Source organism: Carlito syrichta, unplaced genomic scaffold (genome assembly GCF_000164805.1).
Source record: "Carlito syrichta isolate Samal-C Ts95f unplaced genomic scaffold, Tarsius_syrichta-2.0.1 Scaffold119772, whole genome shotgun sequence".
Taxonomy (NCBI): domain Eukaryota; kingdom Metazoa; phylum Chordata; class Mammalia; order Primates; family Tarsiidae; genus Carlito; species Carlito syrichta.
Genome location: NW_007063868.1, coordinates 27,770 through 52,544, shown reverse-complemented (window position 1 = coordinate 52,544; position 24,775 = coordinate 27,770). Strand labels below are relative to the sequence as shown.

The following is a 24,775-nucleotide window of genomic DNA, read 5'->3' as shown; positions in this document are numbered from 1 at the left end:
AAAAAAAAAAAAAAAAAAAGAACAGGCTTCCTTGGGATAGATATGCCCCACATTTGAGCTCCTACCTGAGTGTTGGTTAAAATGAACCTACATGAAGAAACAAGAATACGCAGGTGCAGAAATACAAAGCTTGTCAATACCTACTTCAACTTAGTTTTGTTTTTGAGTTGGAGTCTCACTCCATCACCCAGGCTGGAGTGCAGTGGCATGCCCAGGACCACCCCAACATCAACCCGCTGGGCTCAGACGATCCTTCCACCTCAGCCTTCCAAGTAGCCAGAACTACAGGCGTGCGCTACCACACCTGGCTAATTTTTTGATTTATTGTAGAAATTAGGTCTTGCCAAGATGCCCAGGTTGTTGCAACTTAGTTTTTATTCCCATCTAGAACACAAAGTAAATTTGAAAATTTACTTTTTAGCACCCAAGAAACCAAATTGAAAAAGAAAAAAAAAAAGCTTTAATTCAGAGAAGACATAGCAATAAAATAAAATAAAAAACTGGGAATGAATAAACAACTGTGATAGATCCACAGAATGGAATACTGTGAAGCAATAAAAGGGAATGAACTATGGATACAAGCACCAGCAAGTATGAATCACAAATGCATTACACTAAGTGAAAGAAGCCGGCCAGGCGCGGTGGCACAAGCCTGTAATCCCAGCACTTTGGGAAGCCAAGGTGAGAGGATTGCCTGAGCTCACGAGTTCAAGACCAGCCTGGACAACTTGATGAGAATTTGTCTCACAATAAATCAAAAAATAAGCTTGGCATGGTAGTGCATTTCTGCAGTTCCAACTCCTTGGAAGGCTGAGGCAGAAGGATCACCTGAGCCCAGCAGGTCGAGGCTGCAGTGGCCGTGAACATGCCACTGCCCTCCAGACTGGATGACAGAGTGACACTCCAACAGAGACAGACAGAGAGAGAGAGAGAGAGAGAGAGAGAGAGAGAGAGAGAATCTAGACTCATATATAATATAAGACTCCACATTCTGGAAAAGACAAAACTATACAGACAGAAAACTGATTGGTGATTGCCAGGACTAGGAGTAGAGGGGAGAAAGTGCTTCAATAGGCATGGGGAACTTTGTGGCTCCATGGGACTGATCTATATCTCAGTTGTGGTGCTGGCTACATGGCTGTATAGGTTTGTCAAAATTCATTGCATTGTACACTAAAAAAGGTGAATGTTACTGGATGTATATTCTATCTCAATAGAAAAATAGACAAAAATATATTGTGAAGTCATAGCGGATGGAGCAAATCAATCTCCAAAGAAGCCAAAAGATATTCTTTTTTTTTTTTTTTTTTTTTTGAGTTGGAGTCTCACTCTGTCGCCCAGACTGGAGTGCAGTGGCCGCTCCCGGCCACCACAGCCTCGACCTGCTGGGCTCCGGCGATCCTTCCTCCTCAGCCTTCCGAGTAGCCGGAATTACAGGCATGCGCTACCACGCCCGGCTGATTTTTTGATTTATTGTAGAGATGAGGTCCTGCTGCCCAGGCGGGTCTCGAACCCACAAGCTCAGGCAATCCACTCACCTCAGCCTCCCAAAGGCGCGGGATTACAGACTGAGCCACCGAACCCGGCAGCCAAAAGACATTCTTTACATACAGCAGTTGAGCTTGGTTAAGAGGATACAGAAGACGGGACCAGTGTTTTAGAAGCAAATTTATAATTTCCTGATGGTAGTATATTGTGGTACCAAGCGAATATGGAAAAAAAAACAGCAGCAAAGCAATAAAGACAGGAGAGTATCACAAATGGAATTTTTATAGGGCTATAAAAATATTTTAAAAGATACATGTTAAATACAGAGGAAAGATGAGTAGCAAGTATTGATCTGAAAGAGAATCAGGAAAGCAATCAGTTATATAGATGGAGGGAAAGACATTAGCTAGTAGATACAAAAGGAACTGGCAGAAAATTCAAGAAACTTCAGGTCAACGTGACCATGTAGAAGAGACAGACAAAACAGGAGAGAAAACAGGCAAAACTGTAGGCAAAAGTGTACAGTCTTATCATAAGAGCAAGAAGATCCCAGAACACAGTAAGATGCTGACAAAGTAATTAGATTGAAGGCTTTAGTCAAGGCTGCATTGTGCACAGTCCCCTCCAAGTTCCTCAACAGTGAAGAGACCTGGATATCAGTATTAAGACCTGGATATCAGTATTAAGAAAACAGAATGCACAAGCAACTGAAGTAAACAGAAATTAGAAACACATGGTCTGTCTCTTTCCTATTTAAACAGCGGTCCACGACCAGCAGCACCAGCAGCACCTGAGAGTTGTTTTTTGTTGTTGTTGAGTTGGAATCTCACTCTTGTCATCCAGGCTGGAGTGCAGTGGCATGCTCACAGCCAACACAGCCTGAACCTGCTTGGCTCAGGCGATCCTTCCGCCTCAGTCTTCCAAGTGGCTGGAACTACAGACGCATGCCACCATGCCTGGCTAGTTTTTGTGACTTTTTATTGTAGAGACGAGGTCTCACCAAGTTGCCCAGGTTAGTCTCGAACCCCCGGGCTCAGGCAATCCTCTCGCCTTGGCCTCCCAAAGTGCTGGGATTACAGGCTGAGCCACTGCACCCGGCCACCTGAGGGTTTTTTTAGAAAATCAAATTCTCGGCCCCCTCCTCAGAACTATAGAAACGGAAACTCTGTGAATGGAGCCCAGGAAGCTGCTTTCTAGGTGACTCTTATGCCCACTAAAGTTCCACCTCAAAGGAAAGTCTAGAGGATTGAAAAGGGTTTATATTCCAGGTCAAGAAATGCATCACAAAGAGGAAAACTGAAATCTTGTCGGATACTGCAGATCGGATGCACTTCCCATCCGATGCTGTTCAAATTGGTGTTGGTAATAAAGCATGTCCCTGCATATCATTGTTGCCTCACCCACATTCCAAGTCAGCAGCACTACATGAAAAGAACAAGGATGATGAAAAGGCAAAACCCCCTCCTGCATTTTAACTGGACCTGGTGTTAGCGCAGCACAGGCATCCTATCACTTAGATTCCTTCCTCCATGCTTTACCATTCACTGCCAGAAACACTAGAGCTGCCCAGAGAGGGAAACTAACAACATGCCCCCTAGTGAAAAGCAATGTCCCTTCAACATTTGTGAATCCCAAGCAACCTTTCCACCATCTATTCGCAGATAACAACAGACTATTAGCTTAAGGTGATGAGGTTTGAAAATAATTTTAAAGAGATGTCAAACACATATTCCACTGATTGTATCTTACAGGGATAAGGAAATGACCTACTCCAATCTACTGGTGGAATTTTTTTTTTTCACGCAGACGTAATCTAAGAATCAGGCAACTCATTTATTTATTAAGCACACAGCTAAACACTGATTTTTTAATCAAATATGTATTGTCTAATTCTAAGGGCAAAGAGATGAATAAATAAGACACAGTCCCTGCATCTAAGAGTTTACAATCTGGTAAATTGCCAATTGAAATTCATAGAACAGGCCAGGCACGGTAACTCATTCCTATAATCCCCGCACTTTGGGAGGCCAAGGCAAGATGATTGCTTGAGCTCAGGGGATTGAGATCAGCCTAGGCAACATAGCAAGACCTCTTCTCTACAAAAAATCAAAAAATTGTCGAGGCGTGGTGGTGCACGCCTATAGTCCCAGCTACTCAGGAAAGCTGAGGTGGAAGAAGTGCTTGAACCCAGGGGGTCGAGGCTGTGGTGAGCCATGACCATGCCACTGCACTCCAGCCTTGGGGATAGAGTGAAGCCCTGGCTCTTAAAAAAAAAAAAAAAATGTACATAACAATTATGAGCTGTAAGATGCATAAACCTAAATGCAAATGAGAGTCTATAGGACAGACACATGACCCACTCTGGGGTGACTTTAGGGCAGGCTTATTGAAAAATGAGTCTCAGTAAAAGTTAGTATGAAAAGAATAGAATAATATTACAAATGGAAGAGCACTGCAAAGGTCTGAGGTTGAGATCGGGGCATATTTGCATACCACACACAAATATTCAAAACTATGCACTAACACTAATTTTTAAAATTATTTCTAGTCCTCAAACCTTACTTAAAAATAATTTAGTTCTGTTTCAACTGATTCTAGAAGAATAGGTGATGGCTGGGTGCAATGGCTCATGCCTGTAATCCCAACACTTTGGGAGGCCAAGGCAAGATTTCCTGAGCCCAGGAGTTTAAGACCAGTCTGGGCAACATGTCGAGACTCTATCACTACAATAAATAAGAAAACTAGCCAGGCACAGTGGCACACACCTGTAGTCCCAACTACTTGGAAGGTTGAGGTAGAAGGATTGCCTGAGCCAGCAGGTTGAGGCTGTGGTAGTTGTGATCATGCCACTGGCTGACAGACTGAGACTGAGGAAGAGGAGGAGGAGGAGGAGGAAAAGGAGGAGAAATAATGTTTTGTACCTATAGTTACCACAATCTTTCAACCAATCTACTGAAAGAACCTCCTTGACTAACCTCCCTGTCTCCAGTTCTGCCCTCCTACAGGACATTTTCCACAAAGCAGCCAAGGTGATTTTCTTTTCTTAAGTCAAATCAAATCAATTCCTTCCAGCTTAAAACCCTCTAGTGGCTCCCTATTACACTCAAAATAAAATGTATTCTGTTTACCATGGCCTCCGTGCCCCTTCCTAATGCTTCTACCTCATCTCCTTGTACTCCTCCCTCTATTCACTCCCTTCCAGTCAAATGTATCTCCTTTGGCCCCTTAAACACGCCAAGCATACTCCTTTGCACTGATGATTCCTTCTGCCTCAAATCCTCTCCCCACTGACACTCTCATTATTCATATATCTGCAAATATGTCACCTCCTTAGAGAAACATTCCCTGACCAATTTATCTGAAACAGCAATGCACCCCATATGTTTTCCGTAATTGTTTATTTTTTAAATTTCCTGTCTTTACAGTAAATGATAAGTTCCTTGAGGGCAGGATTTTTTCTGTTTTGTTCACCACTGTGTCTCCAGCACGTAGACTAGAGCTTGGCATATTGTTGTTGAATAAATGAATAAAAGAAAACTCAGCTAATAAATGTTTAAGTGAAATATTTAACTGTCCTGTAATAATTTATTATGGATATTGCATATATACATATAACCATGTGGATTAGAATTTAAGTTTACTTTCAATGTGATGATGCTAAATTTACTGCATTTAAAGCTTTGGAAAGAATCTCAAGAACTCTATGTTGATTCTCGCAGAAATATAGATAGTGATAATATATATACGTATGCATATATATGCTTATATGTACACATATATAATATACTTATATGTACACATACATATCTATAATATACGTTATAGATATTATATATACTATGAAGGATGATAAGAAGTTACTAGATAATGCTGAAACAGATATTAGGCATATGTATAACATTAGGCATATACATAGTATTGGTGCCAATCAGAATCCTGAAAGACACATTCCCAAATGCCATCATCCCAAGTGTCAAACTCCTAAAAGATCAAAATCTCTAAAGTCTAAATTTCCTAATATCTGAAATCCTGCAAATCACAATCCTGAGATTAAAATCATGAATGTTAAAATCTGGAAAGCTTACTTTTGGGTAAGGATTAGTACAGTTTTGATTGTGTTCATGTTAGTTGCATCATGACAGGCAAAACCATTTCCTCGTAACTGTCTTTATTTGGAAATTAAGTATGGCTTCAGGAATGTGTACGGGTGCCAAGTTGTCAAGGGCTGGATCTGTGGACTTGACTTTAGGTGCTAATTTGGCTGGAATAAGGAATACCTAGAAACGAGGTAAAGCATTATTTTGGATGTGTCTGTTAGGGCATTTCCAGAGATTACTGTGTGAGTCTGAGTAGACTAGGTGCACAAGATCTGCCTTCAATGTTTTAAAGATCACAGAAGTGAAAATGCAGGCAAAAACCACAAATCTCCCCTGCCAAATGACTCAATCGTGCATGACATCTGCCTCTTTACATATAGCACCATGCTTGCCTTCAAAAATACCCTTCACTGGAGAATAAAAAGAATTTTAACAAGCTCAGCGACCTTCTGAACAAAAGACACTGATACAGAGTTCCTCCCATGATACAAAACACATTAAATGGTGAACTATTCTTGGTTAGGGATTTGATGGTCAAAGAAGATAGGCTTCACTAGCCAGGCTCGGTGGCTCAGCCTGTAATCCCGCGCCTTGGGAGGCTGAGGTGAGTGGATTGCCTGAGCCCGCGGGTTCGAGACCCACCTGGGCAGCAAGACCTCATCTCTACAATAAATCAAAAAATCAGCCGGACGTGGTAGCGCACACCTGTAATTCCGGCTACTCAGAAGGCTGAGGCGGAAGGATCGCCGGAGCCCAGCAGGTCGAGGCTGTGGTGGCCGGGAGCGGCCACTGCACTCCAGTCTGGGCGACAGAGTGAGACTCCAACTCAAAAAAAAAAAAAAAAAAGAAGATAAGCTTCTTATTTTTATCACTAATCTAACATTGAAAAATTAGAAGAGAAGATGTGACAGCAGAAGTAGAGGCTGGAGTCATGCAAGGAAGGGGCCATGAGCTAAGCCACGCAGGTGGCCTCTAGAAGGTGGAAAGGGCAAGAAGGCAATTTTTCCTCAGAGCCAACTGACACCTTGATTTTAGAACTTCAAACCTTCAAAGGGGTAGGCCAACATATTCAGAAAAATGAACGTATGACATGAAATTGCAGATGTGGAAGGGAGCTTTGACATTCTGTTTCCTGCCCTCTTGTTTGTTCCACTAGGGGAAACTGGGCCCTAGTGGAATAAAAATCTTCAGAAGAGTAAACAGCAGGAGCCAATACTGTGTCTCAGGACTACGGGTGACAAACTTGCTGCTCCCCCAACAACATAAAAAGGATTTTAAATAAGAGTTGTAAAATACAAGATTAGTTGTCAGTTAAATAAAATTCTTTTATCATCCTAAAAAAAAAAGAAAGAAAAACTAGCACATGCTTCACTTTGGTTAATGCATGCCCCACTTTCAAAACTATCCCCACATGAACCACATCCAATTCATGCCCCTGCTGAATCTCAAAATTCTAGAGCTTATCCACTCATTTATGTATAAATGACTAAAAAGAAGTAAAGTACTTTATAGCTGCTTATTTGAACAGTGGATGTTACAGAAGAAAACAGATTTAATTGAATCCCCAAATCATAACGACAGATTTGGCTTCTAAAAGTGAATTTCAAGGTGCAATAAAGTTTGTTTTTTCCACTCAGTCCAATGCAGTTGGTGGAAAATTCAGATGAGTGGATTGGCCATAAGATACAGCAATGATGAAACTTCAGTTTAAAAATGCATCATTTGTCTGCATTAGCATTCTTTCCAGTTGATGAAATTCCAGGAACTTTTAATAAATTAAAACTTTATTTGCCTGAAAAGGCCAGCAAAGTCTGTGACTGGTTTGAAAATGATTTTGTGCACAGTAGGATAAGAAGACACCTACTTAACAGTGTTGCTGTTTGATCACTAGTATTGTTTCCCCAAATTTGTGGTTTGTATATGAGTGCATGCAGAATGGATCTCCATGTACCCAAAACAATACAGAAGTTTTTTTTGTTTTTTAATCAGAGTCTCAATCTGTCACCCAGGCTGGAGTGTAGTGGCATGCTCACGGCCACCACAGCCTCGACCTGCTGGGCTCAGGCGATCCTTCCACTTCAGCCTTCCAAGTAGCTGGAACTACAGGAACACACCACCACACCCGGCTAATTTTTTTTTATTCTGTAGAGACGAGGTCTCACCAAGTTGCCCAGGGGTCTCAAGCCCCTGGGCTCAGGCAATCCTTTCGTCTCCACCTCCCAAAGTGCTGGGATTACAAGTGTGAGCCACCAGACCTAGACTTAGAAATGTTTTATATAGTCTTTTAAATAATTTTTAAAAATAATTTTCCCAGATTTATATTTTTGGAATTTTGATCTTTCAGAATTGTGACTTTCAGGATTTTAGTCTTTAGGGATTTTGGTGTTTCGGGATTTCAACATTTGGTATTATGGTATTTAGGATGTGTCTTTCAGGATTATGGCCCAAACCCACAGAGTATATGCATAATAAAGACATAACAACCACAAGAACTTAAAAAAGAAATGATTAAACTGATTGTCTTACAGAACTTTCAGGATTTGAGGTAGAAAACTGGAGAATAGGGTGGCTGTTGATTTCATCACTAGCCCTTCCATACTGTTAGAGTTTTCTTTGTTTTTTTTGCTTGTTTGTTTTTGAGTTGGAGTCTCACTCTGTTGCCCAGGCTGTAGTGTAGTGGCACACTCATGGCCACAGCAGCCTCGATCTGCTGGACTCAGGCGATCCTTCCACTTCAGTCTTTCAAGTAGCTGGAACTACAGGTGCGCACTACCACGCCCAACTAGTTTTTTTTTAATTATTTATTGTAGAGACATGGTCTCGCCATGTTGCCCTGGCTGGGTTAGAGATTTTCTTAAACCCAGGTGCATATGTTAATTTGATCTAAATTTTCAAAGTTTGAAATGTAAAAGTATTTGTAGCTTCAAATGGTAAGGACACAGACACATTTATTCATTACATCTTAAAACAATAGAGCTACAGGATGTCATTTAAGTTTTAGATAACTTTAAGCTAAATTCATAGCACTTGACAAACCGGGTTAACACAAGCGTTACCCATTGCTTTAGGCAGTGATAGATGGAAAAAAAACAAGGCTGAGATAAATCATGTATGAAAGATTCAATATGAACTTAATAGGAATTTAGTTGTCTCAGTTATAGATCTAATGTTTTGAGGTTGAGAACACGGAGATCAGTCTTTCTGTGATGTATCCTTTTGTGTCACTACTTGGGAAAGAATACCAACTGTAATCATTGTTTTTAAGTTTACTTACTAGACGAACATATGTAGCAGGCACTGCTGATTGCATACACAAAATCTGTTCTCCTCTCCTTCCTTTCTGTCAGAACTCTGATTTCACTTGAGGCAGTCAGGTGCCCTTCTGTGTTTCCTAGTCTTTCTGATCATGGGGTAGCCAATAAGGCCTTCAGGACAGCTCTTCAGCAGGGGCTGACTCAGTTGGGGTATTGCACTTGGACCCTCTCTTTTCCTGACTGTAGAGTGAATATCATGATCAGAACTACAGTAGCCATCTTGAAACCATGAGGGAAAAGCCAAGGACATCAGAGGCTTTGGCCCCAGCTTCACTGAGGCACTTCAGTGCTTTAACATGCCAGGAGATGGGGGAAGAAGTAGGGAATGGGATGAGGAATGGGGAATGACTGCTAAAGCGAAGGGGGATGACAGAAATGTTCTGGAATTAGTGGTAATGCTGCAAAACACTGTGGGTATACTAAAAACCACTGGGTAGTTAGTGTTATGTTAATTATCTCTCAAGTTTTTATAAGCTACCGTCACAAAAGGCAGAAAACGGGACAGTGATACAGTCCTTCCTACCGCTATTTGCAGAACAAAGGCAGCCATTCTCCAGTTTTGCTCACCATACAACCTCCCTGACTTTTTCTATCACTCCATATCAAAGAACTCTTCAGTGAAGATCACCTTAAAGTACTGCAAGCAGGCTGGCATGGTGGCTCGCTCCTATAATCACAGCACTTTGGGAGGCCGAGGTGAGAGGATTGCCTGAGCTCACGGGTTAGAGACCAGCCTGGACAACTTAGTGAGACCTCATCTCTACAATAAATCAAAAAATTAGCAGAGCATGGTGGTGCGCACCTGTAATTCCAACTACTTGGAAGGCTGAGGAGGAAGAATCGCTGGAGCCCAGCAGGTTGAGGCTGTGGTGGTTGTGAGTGTGCCACTGCACTCCAGTCTGGGCGACAGAGTGAGACTCCAGCTAAAATTTTTTTTTGAAGTACTGCAAGCAGAACTAAATAACTGAGCTCTCTTCAGATCTTACAACTTATTTCTGGAGGGGAAAGTTTCTTCCTCCCCAGCAATATTTCCCTCCGTGAGGAGCACGCATTAGTGTGCCATTCCTGGCTTCTCTCTACCCTGCCAGACTCTTCCCTGGAGACATGGAGTGACTCATCTACTGGGTAAGTTTAGAAAGAGAAGCACGCACAGCCCAGGTGCGTCCTCTCCTTCCTCCTCCTAGGAGCAAGTAGCCCACTGGGATTCCACCATAGAGCAGTGCCACCGTGCCTATAAGGGAGGGAGGGTTTAATTCTGCATTACAGATCATTATGAAATCCACTTACCTGCAGATTTATGCCACATTCTCTTGTCAATAACTCACACAATGAAGAAGGCTATTATTTATTGGATCCCTCAAACCACAACCCGTATTGTAAAGCCTTAGAAGGAATGTGTGTCAAGGAGTCTCAAGACTTCCAGCCCATTAACTTTCCAAGGCAGTGAACCTTGCCAGAATCAACTGTTCCAAGCTTCACAAGCCACTTGGAATTTTTTCAGAATCTTTCTGAGAGTCCTGATCCCTATTTTGAAGTGTACTGTGCATCAGAGAGACGTCTATACAGAAAAAAAGGTGAACATGGAAACAGATTTTCTGCAGTTTATTGGTGTTGGCTGGAACGAGCACTCTTGGGACAGGGCCTCTGTAGGAGAGGATGCATCTACTGGCTTTTGTGGCCTCTCTGCACTGTTTCCACCTCACTTGCTGAAGAGAAGGGAAGCAGATATGACACATGCAGGTTTTTTACAGACACATTGCTCGGGAAACTGGGACAGACATCAGCCCCTTCAGTGATAAAAGACTCAAGCACAATATGCTGTTCGGTCAAGGCCCAGTCCGCTGCAACTGTACCTCACTTTGTGGAAAGAGGTATCGGTGAGAAACCCTGAGGGGGAATGTTTGCAAAGTAAATCATACTTTGAATCTACAAAGAAACCCTGATATTTAAAGAAATCATATGATGAGTTTTAAATGTCAGCACCCCTTCATGTAAAATTATATTTTTCATGTTGTAATGTATCCCTTCATCCTGGGATCTGACTGCATGTGGCAATTTTGGATGCAGGAAGTGATCTAGTCATTACCTTTCAAAGCAGCCCTTAATGACTTTAATAGTCTTTAATCGTTAGAAAGCTTTTCTTATACGGAATAAAATTCTGCCTCACTTAACCTTGCACCTTCAATTCAGGCTCTGTTCCCTGGAGTCATATACCATGGTACCTTTCAAAGAGTTGAAACAGACATCACATTGCTGTTTCTTCTCCCAGTTATAGCTAAGCACTTCAATTTAATTCGAGATACTTTTGAAGTCCCCACAGCCCTGTTAGGAATATAAGCTTGACCTTCAAAATATTATTGTGATTGTCTAGTAAGAGACACAGACATGCGTACACAAATAAAAGCAGAATTATAAAAGAAAAAATTATAAAAGCAGAATTAAAAGGAAAGGAAAAACAAGAGGCATAACAGAACTATACATGAAATCATGCTATAGGAGAAAAGACAATAAAGGGAGTTAACCATCTTTATGTTTCTCAACTGTAATGTAGAAATTTAAATTTTCAACCTCCAAAACACAGCTTTTCCATTTACCTGTCCACATAAGGAAAAATGTGTATGTCTAAATCACATGTTTTCTGACAAAAGCCATTTAATAATTCATCCCAGTTTTCATCTAAGCAATCTTTAAGAAAACTGCCATTTGGCCTGGTACAGTGGCTCAAGCCTGTAATCCTAGCACTTTGGGAGGCTGAGGACAGAGGACTGCCTGAGCTCAGGAGTTCAAGACCAGCCTGGCCAACTTGGTAAGACCTCATCTGTACAATAAATCAAAAAATAAGCTGGGAGTGGTAGCGCGCACCTGTGGTTCCAGCAACTTGGAAGGCTGAGGTGGGAGGATCACCTAAACCCAGCAGGTCGAGGCTGCAGTGGCCATAAGTGTGCCACTGCACTCCAGCCTGGGAAACAGTGAGACTCTAACTCAAAAAAAAAAAGAAAGAAAGAAAAAGAAAACTGCTGTTTATCTCAGTATTCCAATAAGCTACTCTTATTCTAACACTGAGTTAGTACTGTCAAAAACAAACTGTTGGGTGGGTTTGGTGGCTCAGCCTGTAATCCCAGTACTTTGGGAGGATGAGGCGAGTGGATTGCCTGAACTCGCAGGTTCAAGACCAGCCCGAGCAACTTGGCAAGACCTCGTCTCTACAATAAATAAAAAATTAGCTGGGCATGGTAGCGCGCACTGGTAGTTCCGGCTACTTGGAAGGCTGAAGTAGAAGGATTGCCAGAGTCCAGCAGGTTGACACTGGGGTGCCCATGAGTGTGCCACTGCACTCCAGCCTGGGTGACAGAGTGAGAGTTCTAAAGCACATGAAAAGATTGCCACGATGCATTTCTCAGTGTCATCAGTATTTACCTGAGAGTTGGTAAGCATAAAAGCATCTATACACAGCTTAATCAAGTACTTCCAAAATTTCAGATTATATCATTCTAGATATAAATGCAATGAAATACCTTAGAAACATTATAAGTTAGGCCATAAGTACAAGTGCTCTAAAAACACAAAGTCTTAGTCCCCTGCTCCCTTAATCTCCATCCAAAAACTCCCAATGCAACAGAAGAAGTTGGTGAGAAAAGGCATGGAGCAATTTGAGAAAATAAAGATGTTTAAAAGTAGAGATTGGAAAGGGAGAAAAACAAAACAAAACAGTAACTTTACAGTGAAGAAACCTGACAAACAAACACTATCTATCACTCATAGGCAGGTGATCAAGGTTGACATCAACAGTGATAAGTCATACGATAAAGTCTACTCTCCATGAGAGTATGCACCCTTCCAGGGTATGATGAGAATGGCGCTTTGCCTCTGTGGTCTTCCAATTAATAACCCAAAACCCCATTCTTATCATGACAAAAATGTCAGACAAGTCCCGATTGGGGAGCATTCTACATAGTACTGGACCTCAAAGTACTCCTGGAAATTGCTGGGGTCATTGAAAACAAGGCAAGTCTGAGAAACTGTCATAACCTAAAGAAGCCTAAGGAGGCAGGAGGGTTAAAAGCAATGTAATATCCTGGATGGGATCCTGGAACAGAAAAAGGACGTTAGCTAAAAACTTGAGGAAATCAGAATGAAGTATTAACTTTAGTTATTAATGATGCATCAATATTGGCTTACGCCAGTTGTGTGGTCTCTATATTATCAACTCCATTTTTCTGTAAATATAAAACTATTCTAAAACAAACAAAAAATTATTGAAAAAAAAGTAGAGGAAGAAAAGAAGCAATGGAAAGTAGCAGTTGCCTAAGGCACCATATGTAGACCTTGCAGACGGGCCTGAGAAACTGTTTGTAATGTTGTTTCTATAAATGTATTTTCCTGAATTTCAAACAACCAATTTATAAACTAGTTCTTGGAATAAATTATGTTTGTAAATAAGAGTTGTATATATTTGAGAGCAGGGCAGGATTTGATGTATTTGAACCCCCAGAACATTTTTAGTGCCATTTTGATACCAAGGATGTTTTAAATTAAAATATTCCAAACAGAGCCTGGTGCGGTGGCTCTCGCCTGTAATCTCAGCACTTTGGGTGGTTGAGGCTACAGGATTGCCTGAGCTCACGGGGTCGAGACCAGCCTGAGCAACATGGCAAGACTTCGTGTCTACAATAAATCAAAAAATTAGCTGGGCATGGTGGCATGTACCTGTAGTTCCAACTACTTGGAAGGCAGAAGTGGAAGGATCACCTGAGGCCAGCAGGTCAAGGTATTGGTAGCTGTGAGCATGCCACCGCACTCCAGCCTGGGTAACAGTGAGACTCCAACTCAAAAAAAAAAAAAAAAAAAATTCTAAACCGAAAGACAACATACATCATTTTTGGTTGAAAAATATTTTCTGTGATAAGTCAAATAAGCAAATTTAATCCATTGATCAATTTTCCATACCGGAAACTGGAATCATTTTCTTTTTTCCATATTCCCTTTTTTTTTTTTTCTGTAGAGACAAGGTTTTGCTATGTTGCCCAGGTTGGTCTCAAACCCCTGGCCTCCAATGGTCCTCCCGCCTCAGCCTCCCAAAGCACTGGGACTACAAGCATGAGCCACCATGCTTGGCCTATGTTTACTTTTATGTCATGGAAACCATTTTCAGTGGGAATAGTTTCCACTTAAATATTTTAATGACAATTTTATTTATCAATCCATATTTTGTCCTAATATCGAACATTCTCAATTGTGGGTTCTTCCATTGTGAATTAACCTTCATAGTCATTTTACTAACAAGTCAGTTTTCACTAAGATTTTATTATTCCATACTTTTAAATTCAAGGTTAATGTCACCATGTTCTCTTTAATTACTGTCCATTTTACATTATTAAAGTAAAAATTTTACTTTTAATGATTTATTGACAATTATCTCTACATAATCATTATGCCTCGGATAAAATGCTAAATGGTTTGTATTTGTTTTTTAGGTAATCTCTCTCTCTCTCTCTCACACACACACACACACACACACACACACACTCAAACTGTGAGCAGTTTTGTGAAAAACAGACTGATAAACAGAAACAGTGCCAGGCAGTGCCAGTAAGCCACAGAGAGACTTGGCGGCTGCAGTTTTACTGAGGGTGCTGGCTGCTTACAGACCAGATCAAACTTCCCTATGATCAAAGGACAGTCAAAACATTCTCAGGGACTTCTGGAGTAATTCAAATGGCCAGATCCAAATACTTCAGTCTATGTGTCACTGAATAGGTTAAGATGGAGACAAAATAAGGGTGAAAAGGGTATGGAGAAGAGAATCCATAGGAAACAGTGATGAGAGCAAGGGTTCTGGTCAAGAAAGGTTCAAACCCCAGCCCCACCACTGAACTCACTGTGCAACCTGGGAAAGTTACTTCTCTATGCCTCAATTTCCCCATCTATTAAGTGATTAAAATGGTTAAGGTCACAGGGATGAGGATTAAATAAGACAATGCACATAAAACAGAGCTTGGCATATCCTAAGTTGCCAGAGAAATGTCAATGTATATGCATGTAAACATGTGACTGTGAATTTGTACCACATACTATGTCTTGGTAAATCAATAGTAGGCATGTACTCCCTTCCATTAAAGGTGCTACTAACTGTTAGAGTCATTGCCCTAAAGTTGTATTTATGTACATATGGCATATTTCTCTTTCCTGTAGTATTACTGTTGCCCAAAATTGATCTACATACACCATGAAACCACCATATGCACAGAAGTGGAGTTGTATAGATAAAATCAATAGAAATACACAATATATGAACAGAAAATGTCATATGATGGAAAAGTGAAAGCTTGAAAGTCAAAGAGATTTAGGATCAAATCCCATTTGTCGACTAAGGGCTTGTCCAAGTTAGTGAACCCCTCTGTACCTGTTTCCTCCTTGTTAAAACAGGAGTAAGTCAGGCATCTCACAGAATTGTGATGAAGAGTAAATAAATAATGGTAAGATGCTCGGCACAAGGAACACCCCAATAAATGCCACACACATGCATTCACACATTCACATTTCTTAACTACTGCCATTTCTCTCCAGTGGACTAAATATTTTGTCAGGTGATCTTTGCCACCATTTTTATATTTTACATTATGTGTTTCAGTGACTTAATCAGAGTATCATACCCCTGGGTGTACCCAAAGACTTTCTAAAGGGTACAAACCCATGGATAATGTTAATGTTAAAGAAATCAATTTCCAGATTTTCAACTTCCACATATTCTTTCCTACAACTGACCTGAGACCTCTTCAAGACCTGTCTGCTGTGGTTCTCCGTTCCTGCTTCCCTTTTCATAATCACCCTTTGAAAGAAAGGTCTCTTTACAAAAGGCATATCCTCACCCACACCTATTGCTTTTTTTTTTCTTTTTTTGAGTCAGAGTCTTACTCTGTTACCCAGGTTGGAGTGCAGTGGCATGTTCACAGCTACTGCAGCCTCTCAACCCTGCTGGGCTCAAGCAATTCTTCTGCCTCAGCCTTCCAAGTAGCTGAGACTACAGGCACACACCACCACGCCTACCACCACGCTTGGCTATTTTTTTGATTTATTGTAGAGACGAGGTCTCACCAAGTTGACCAGGCTGGTCTCAAACTCTTGGACTCGGGCAATCCTGTCGCCTCAGCTTCCCAAAGTGCTGGCATTACAAGTGTGAGTCACTGTACCCGGCCCCTCACCAATTCTTAATCTTACCCTGGTACATTGCTCCACAGTGTAAAAATCTTTTGAGTACCAAGTACAAGGATAATACAACCCTTCCTCTAATCAACATTCCATAAACACAAACACCCCTAGCTTTCTCATTAAGAAATAAATGGCGGGGCACAGTGGCTCACCCTTGTAATCCCAGCACTTTGGGAGGTCAAGGCAAGAGGACAGTTTGAGCCCAGGAGTTCAAAACCAGCCTGGGTAACACAGTGAGACATTATCTCTACAAAAATCAAAAAATTAGCTGGGCAAGGTGTCATGCACCTGTAATCCCAGCTCCGGAGGCTGAGGCAGAAGGATTGCCTGAGTCCAGGAGGTTGAGGCTACGGTGAGCTATGATCATGCCACAGCCCTCCAGCCTGGGCAACACAGTGAGACCCAGACCAAAAAGGAGAGGTTTAAAAAAATAAATATGTTGCCAATACAAATTTACCTTTTAAATTGAATAATATTTATCATAATTTTGAATATATTATTTTCATCAGTTGTGTTCTAATAATAATCTCAACAGTAACTCAATCCAGAAAGAAAAAAGTAACACATGGAGCCTTGCTGTCAAAGGAAATTAAGAACAAGTATGACATACACACATTGCAAAAAATACAACAGAATGAACAATAAAAAAACTCAAGCATAAACAATGAGATAAAATTCTGTTGGGGAAATGTAATGGAAATCAAATTTAAAGAGAAAAAAGAATGATGTAAAATCTCCCATTGTTAAAGAGCTTTGTTTTAAATGAGTGACGGTGGATATTTAATCACTACAGTATTTATATTCCATTGGAGAAATCTCAAAGAATGATTTAATATTTTCATGCACAAATATCAATATTTACAAGCCAGACACTACTTCCTTTGCAACTATTTGAACCTATGATGAAAAAAAAAATGAGATAACTGAATACTTTTAAGAGCTACACAAAGACTTAAAGAAAAAAACTGACCTCTGCAAAGTCAACCTCAAACATCATCTCAGTGTCCTTCCTAAAACTTGAGCCCAGTGTCAAGTAACCGGCCACTAGCTCAAAGACCCTCTCTTCTGGTCCTGACCAACTTCAACCTTTCCCTATCTGCCGGTACTCCCGCACCCCCTCAACCACCCCCTTCTAGTCCCCAGTCATTCCCTCCTCCTCTTCTCCCTTCCCTCTCCCCTCTTCCTCTCCCTTCGCCCTCTGCGTCCCCCTCTTCTCCTCTCCCCTTTCCCTCTTCCCCTCCCCCTCCCCCTTCCCCCTCCTCTCTCTCCCCTCTTCTCCCCCCCACCAGTCGTCTGGCGCATGCGCGCCTCGCCTCCTTCCCAGCGGTCGCTGCTGTGTCATGGCTGAGCGGAAGTCCCGGCCCCACCGGGAAGGGCATCCTTAAGATGGGAGGCGCTTCTCGCAGCTCTCTCCCCTTCCTCCCGTGACCTCTTTGATCCCCCACCGTGGAGGGGCCCCCTACCCTGCACTCTCCCGAACACCTCGTAGTCCACGGACTTGAGTGGCCCGGCGGTCGACATGGCGGCGGCGAGGCCTCTGCCGAGGAGCCAACGCGGGGCTCGGGGCGCGGCGACTGCGGCGGCCGCGAGAGGGAGGGGGCACATGGGGCCGCCGGCGCACCCCGCGCCTGTCACCGCTCCGGGACGCGGGCGCGCCGGGGTCACGCGTCGGGAGCGGCAAATGAGACGGCGGGGCCTGGGAGCGAGGGACGCCAGGGCGGAAGAGGCCGCCGGGCCGCGGGCGTGGGGACCGCCTTTCCCGGCCTCTGGCTCCCGGGCCCGGCGGGGTGCGCCCGCCACGCGCGCTCCCACCCTGCGATTCCACTCAGTGCATACAAGTCCGATGCTGTACCCGCAAAGGGTTGCTTCTCCCCACCCAGCTTTAATTAATTCACAAAGATTGCTGGCTTTTGTGATGTTTCGATGTGTGTCTACATTGTGAAATGATTGAGGCAAACAAATTAACATCCATGACCTCGCCGTTTTTTAGGGTGAGAATGTTATTAACTGTAGCCACCATCCTGCATGATAGATCTCCAGAAATTCCTCAGGCACTCTCTCTGAAACTTTGTACCCTTTGGCCAATATCTCCCCATTTTCAACCCCTCTTCACCCCCAACACCGATCCCTCTCCATCCCAGCAAGATTTGCTTTTGAACTGAGGGGCCTGCTAGTTGGTGGTTGAGCGCTAGTTAATTATGAACCGTTTAGGCGATTGCCAAATCTATCTGGCGATTTGGAGCCAACTCTGGAGGCGAGAGCTGCATCTTCTTCAGCTCTTCTGTAGAGTCAAAGGCTTTGGACCTGAATTCATATTCTAAATGTATTGCGACATTTTCTGGAATAAGAAACTTTTAAAAAATCGGAACAATTGTATGTTAGTGGAAACAAAAAAGATTGTAGTCATCTTTTCTACTGTTCAGTCATACAGTTGGTTTTTTTTTTTTTTTATGATCTTGATTATTGATCAGCAATATCCCAATTACCTAGAAGGTTAAAGCAGAATTTTATTTCCTGGTGAAGTATTATAAAGTCTTGATATAAAACAATCCACCACTCCAAAGGATCTGGATACAGCTATTGATAATCCTCCACCTTCTAGAATTTCAAATCCTTCTACTTGTGAGAATTTGCATTTCTGAATTTATTTGTTGGCCTCAATACATTTGCATATTTCTCTGCATCTGGCCACACAGCTAAAATAATCTGATGCGATATGTGCCAATTCTATTAGGGAACACCAAAAACTATCTCAAGCTTGGTTAGAATGTCATTAAATCATGTTTAAAATAAAATATATCCTAGAGATGCTAATGCAGATAATGAAGGTCTTGGTTTAACTGGAGAGCCATCCGGCTTATCTCTTCCTCTCATCTCTCTTCCTGTTCATTCCATGCATACTCTAGAATCAACATAGATTTTAAGTCATTCTTGTCAAATATTTTCAGTCTCTCCACTGCATTCAGAATAAAACCTAAGACCTTCTACCTCTACTATCTGCCTTCCCAAATACTGCAGTTGAACTATAGTCAAGACACTCATTATTATTCTGCTCTCTCAACAGAGAGGTTTAAAAAACAAACAACAAAAACCTTTGTTTTGGGGGCTACTCTATCTGGAATACCTTCTCCTCCTCCAGAATCTTCCACTATACTGTTCAGTTACCTTTGCAAATGCTGACCAGGTTACATCCTCATTATTTATTGTGTCTTTCCCACTAGTACAGTCGGTTATTCATACTCGTGGGTTCTGCATCTGTGGATTCAACCAGGTGTGAATAGAAAATAATTTTTTTAAAAAAAACATCTTTACTAAACATGTACAGAATTTTTCTTGCCATCATTCCCTAAACAATACAGTACAGCAGCTATTTGAATAGCATTTACATTTCATTAGGTATTTGTAAGTAATCTAGGGATCATTTAAAGTATACCAGATGATGTGCATATTTTTATATCAGGAACTTGAGCATCTGCAGATTTTGATATCCAAGGGGAGTCCTGGAACCAATTCCCCACAGATGACAACGGACACTGTACTGTGTCTTCTAAGTAGTCACTGACTGGGAAGGTTGACATTTTCCTTTTCTTAATCAATCTTTGACTTTTCTCCACATTTACCCAGGAGTACCTCTGCCAATTATTATGTAGCTTTATTTTAATTTTAGAAGTGCTATAGCAACAATTGACATTTGCTTAGCTGAAAAATTGACTGTGTCTGCCAACAGCAGAACATTAGCAAACGGAAATTTTTATGTACCATTTCAGCATGGACTGCCAATAACATGTGATTCTAAGACTTTAGAAATCTTGAGTAAATGTTTCTAATATGTATATGCTTTAAGTAGTTATGGTATGAATTCAACGTTTATACTTTCTTGTCCATGTTGTAGTCTTTCCAATGAATATTTTAATACCTCATGACATAATATTAGAAGAATATAACCATAAAATTACCTGTCATTATGCATTCAGGCTACTTCTCATTTTTCACTACCATAAAAAATATTATGAAGAAAAAATTCATGCATGTAACTTCTTTCCCACATTTTAAAATTGAAGTTAGAATACCAAATCAAAGGGTATAAGCATGTATTCTTTGCCAATACATATCATCACCAAAGAGCTATACCAATTTAAATATACTACCAATAACAATGTATAAGTGTATGATTATTTGGCTTTTTTTTTTTAAGTAGAGTTTTTTAAATTATAGAATTTTGAAATTTTTTTTTTTCTTTTTTTTTTTGAGTTGCAGTTTCACTCTGTCGCCCAGACTGGAGTGCAGTGGCCGCTGACGGCCACCGCAGCCTCGACCTGTTGGGCTTTGGCGATTCTTCTGCCTCAGCCTTCCAAGTAGCTGGAACTACAGGCACGCGCTACCACGCCCGGCTAGTTTTTTTTTATTTGCTGTAGAGATGAGGTCTCGCCAAGTTGCCCAGGCTGGTCTTGAACCCGCGGGCTCAGGCAATCCACTCACCTCAGCCTCCCAAAGCACGGGATTACAGGCTGAGCCACCGAGCCCGGCTGATTATTTGGCTTTTTATGCAAACAAATGTATGCAGGCTCTTCACATACAATACATGATTAAATTATATGAAAAGTTTGGGGTTTGTAACCTGAGCAACAGCTTTGGAATAATTAAGATTAGTGTTACTACTGGTTGAAATTAAAGCTTATTAATTTCTTTCCTTAACTCTTTAATATAATTTGTGATGCAGGATCATGTTTAAGGTAATGCATGGAAAAGGATAGTCTTGCCTATATAATATGGGTAAAAGATGACCAGGCATCAGAACCTGTGAAATAGGGATCAACAACACAGTCTCTGTATCCAACTGACATTTAAACTGAGAAGGTACCTAATTCATCACCACAAAGGGTCATTTGAAAGTGATTACTAAACTTTACTATAAAGCTTTAATCATCAAAACAGCCTGATATTGGTACAAGAATAGGCATATTGGCTAATGGAACAGGACAGAGATTCTGGAAGCAAAACCTCAATTTCTCAACCAACTCATCTTTGACACAGCCTCCACCATCCACCACTGGGGAGAGGAGAACCTATTCAGCAACTGGTGTGGGGAAAACTGGCTGACCACATGCTGAAAATCGAAACAGGACCCCTACCTATCACCATACACAAAAGTCAGCTCTAGGTGGATCAAAGACCTAAACATAAAACCTCAAACTATAAGAATTTTAGCAAGTGGAGGAGACACCCTTATGGAAATTGGAACTGACAGCCAATTCCTGATCAAAGCCCCAAGTACCCATGCCATAAGAGATAAGATTGAAAACTGGGACCCCATCAAACTGAAAAGCTTCTGCAAAGCCAAATAAACCATCAAGAGAGTGGGGAGACAGCCCACAGAATGGGAAAAAAATATTTTTCAACTGCATGTCTGACAAAGGCCTAATATCCAGGATCTACAAGAATGTGACAAAAGAAAAAAACAAATAGCCACATTAAAAAGTGGGCAAAAGACATGAATAGACACTTCTCAAAAGAAGATATTCGGGCAGCCAACAAACATGAAAAAGTGCTCAGCCTCACTCATCATCAGAGAAATGCAAATCAAACTACACTGAGATACCACCTAACCCCAGCAAGAATGGCAATCATAAATAAAACAAACAACAGATGCTGGCAAGGATGCAGAGAAAAAGGCACGTGTCTACACTGCTGGTGGGAATGCAAACTAGTGCAACCTTTTTGGAAAACAGTGTGGCGATTTCTAAAAGAACTAGACATCGACCTTCCACATGACCCCGCATTCCCCCTACTGGGAATATACCTGGAGGAACTCAAGTCAGTCTACAAAAAAGATACCTGAACAAACATGTTTATTGCAGCACTATTCACAATAACAAAAACATGGAACCAACCATGCTGCCCATTGAAACTGGACTGGATTAAAAAAATGTGTACACAATGGAATATTATGCAGCCATAAAGAAGGGCAAACATATGTACTTTGCAGCAACTTGGATGAATTTAGAGTCTATCATACTCGGTGATCTATCACAGAAACAAAGAACAGAATACCACATGTTCTCACTCCTAAGCAGACCCTGTACATTTACCCTGAACCTAACACTGTAAGAAAGGGATTGCCCATAGTGGATACTGTGCTGGGGTGGCGGTGGAGGGGGAATTCAACATCAATAAGGATATCTGATCTCAAACCAGGCAAAGTGGGGACCAAAGGGAGGCCCAAACTTTACCTGTATGATGACCAATTGTATACCTAATCCTGAATTGTACCTCACATCTTTAAAATTAAAAGAAAGTGTTTACTAGAGTGATTTCTCAGAAATTTGATGTGAAGATATAATTGATTTTAGGGACAACCAAAATTACTTTATCCATCAACTTATTACTATCCCTGAGATATTTCTATAATCATTATGTCGAAAGAGCAGGACTCAGGATACAAATTGTTAACTCCCACAAGAGAAGAGGATTAAGCAAGCTATTAAATGATTCCCTTGTGGAAGAAATTTTTAGATAAGAAATGTTTTGATAATTGTTACTAAACTGGATTCAAAATCATTAGACACCAGACTGTTTGTCAGTTAATTTCCCAGAAGTGGCTCTAATCTCAAACAATTTATCAGAAAATTGCTTAAGCATTTGATCAGGAAAGCATATTTCTTTTTTTTTTCTAGTTAATCATTTTATTGCTTGAGTACATAGACAAATTCATGCAACCAGGGCAGAGGCTGTGGATGACTCATATTTCCAACTGGGAGGGAGGACTCACTGGGTCTTGTAATACCCAGTCAATCGGTGAATTCGACTCTCTCTCAGAAATAGGCGGGATTTAGCATCCTTATCCTTTCTGTTCCTCTCAAGATGCTTTCAAACAGCAACTGCTTTTGCTCCCCTCTCCCCAAACAGCAACTGCTTTCTTAATTAAATGGTATAGAGCCTCAGGAAGATCAGGAGCAAGCCCTTTCGACTTAAGGATGCTCAAGATTTTATTGCCTGTCACAAAGCGTACTTGTGCCACACCACATGAGTCCCTCAGGATCACACCGATCTGTGAGGGAGTCAGGCCCTTCTTGATCAGTTTGTAAATCTTCTCCTTCATGTCGTCAGACATCAGCTTCAACCAAGTGGGGACGCTACGGCGGTAGGGCAGCGCCGATTGGTCAGGCCCTTCCCAGGGGCAGGCATGCGACCCATGATGGCGGCGGTGGGGTGCAGAAAGAAAATCATATTTCTTCCCAGAAGAAGATTCTGCTCCAGGGTTAACCAATTTTTCTTTATTACAGTCCAATTCAATGTTAAAATCTCAGAAGGATATGTAATATTAACCCTTCCCTCTTCCCAGCTTGGTACTGCATAGGTGAAAGTGAGGAGAGGGCAAGGTTGATCCTTCTCCTTGCCTTAATTTCCCTCTACCTAGCTGAAAATGGAAAGAAACCCAGTATGGGCTCTCTGGAATTGGCAAGTATTCAAAGCTGATTAGTTCTTTTGCAGGATCATTTTGGGGGGATTTAGAGCTTTACACCACTAGGAAACCCTGACTGCTGCTGGCTGTGCTGACCGTAGTGCCTGTGCTTTGTTCTGCCCCATCCCAGATTCTGTATGAAATGCTACACCTCCAACCTTTTTCTGCGGAGAGAGACCAGCTCCCAGCAAGAAGGCCATCTGGGTGGCATCCAAATTAAACTGACCACAGGGTTAGATCTCTCTCTCCCATCACATCTTATTAGGGAGACTCATATCTCTGCCCTACCATTGTGAGAGGTCACAGATTGCTCTGAATTCAATCACCTCTCTTTGCTTGGCAGACACTATTCAGACATCTCCAGCCATCGCCTTTCCTCTTTACTTTCCTCAGGTATGGGTCAATGACCTGTCCCTCATAGCTCCAAGCAGGAAATACCAAGCTCTCAAAGACATTCTCTTAAGGACTCTCTCACTGGGCTTGGGGGGTGAGGGAAAAACACCCTGCTTCTCTTTTCCATGGTAGGAGGGAAAAGCCACAGCTCTCCAGTGACTCTCCCCAAAGAAATATTCTGGAGCCTGAAGTGGGTGTTGGACTAAGATTCTTAAAATCCATTTTAACTATCCCTTTTGTGACTGGGCATGGCGGCTCAAGCCTGTAATCCCAGCACTTTGGGAGGCCGAGGTGAGGGGATTGCCTGAGCCCACGGGTTCGACTCAGCCTGGGAAGCTTGACAGGCAAGCCCTCATCTCTACAATTAAAAAAAAAAATTAGCCTGGCATGGTAACACATGCCTATAATTACAGCTACTTGGAAGGCTAAGGCGGAAGGATCGCTAGAGCCCAGCAGGTCGATGCTGGGGTGGCCAGGAGCGTGCCACTGCACTTGAGCCTGGATGATGGATGGAGTGCGACTCCAACACAAATAAATAAATAAATAAATAAGTAAATAAATAAATAAATAAATAAATAAAATACCCCTTTTGCACAGCGCATGTAGGTATACCCATGATCTTGTTTTCAGTCTCAGGTTTCAGACAAAAGCCTCATTTTTCAAATCAACAGAATTCAATATATAATTGGAGTCTAATATGAATATGTAAACTGAAATGAGACAAACCATTGGGGAAATTTGAACACAGCCTGACTATTTTTTTTTTTTTTTTTGAGTTGGAGTCTCACTCTGTTGCCCAGACTGGAGTGCAG

At 41.7% G+C, this 24,775-nt stretch overlaps 2 protein-coding genes across 2 annotated transcripts in view; both read right to left on the bottom strand.

The window, feature by feature from the left end:
• ACYP2 (acylphosphatase 2) overlaps window positions 1-17,845 on the bottom strand; it is a 186,894-nt gene extending 169,049 nt beyond the window's left edge. Inside the window, exon 1 of the mRNA XM_008047967.1 lies at window positions 17,572-17,845. Coding sequence (XP_008046158.1) covers window positions 17,572-17,713 — 142 coding nt within the window. The 5' untranslated portion in view covers window positions 17,714-17,845. The remainder of the gene's footprint in view (window positions 1-17,571) is intronic.
• A 5,028-nt stretch (window positions 17,846-22,873) lies between these two features.
• Window positions 22,874-23,219, bottom strand: LOC103249332 (40S ribosomal protein S13-like). The gene is made up of 2 exons (XM_021707516.1): window positions 23,007-23,219; window positions 22,874-22,975 (listed from the first exon to the last, which is right to left on the bottom strand). The coding sequence occupies exons 1-2, from the start codon at window positions 23,217-23,219 to the stop codon at window positions 22,874-22,876; spliced, it is 315 nt and encodes a 104-aa protein (XP_021563191.1).
• Window positions 23,220-24,775: the final 1,556 nt, after the last annotated feature.

What these genes read in the sequence shown, in the direction of transcription:
- LOC103249332 (XM_021707516.1), bottom strand. Translation starts at nt 23,219, where the DNA reads ATGTCTGACGACATGAAGGAGAAGATTTACAAACTGATCAAGAAGGGC. An exon ending in AGAAAGCAGTTGCTGTTTGG is followed by an intron (nt 22,976 to 23,006) that starts GGAGAGGGGAGC and finishes GTTGCTGTTTGA; the next exon opens with AAGCATCTTGAGAGGAACAG.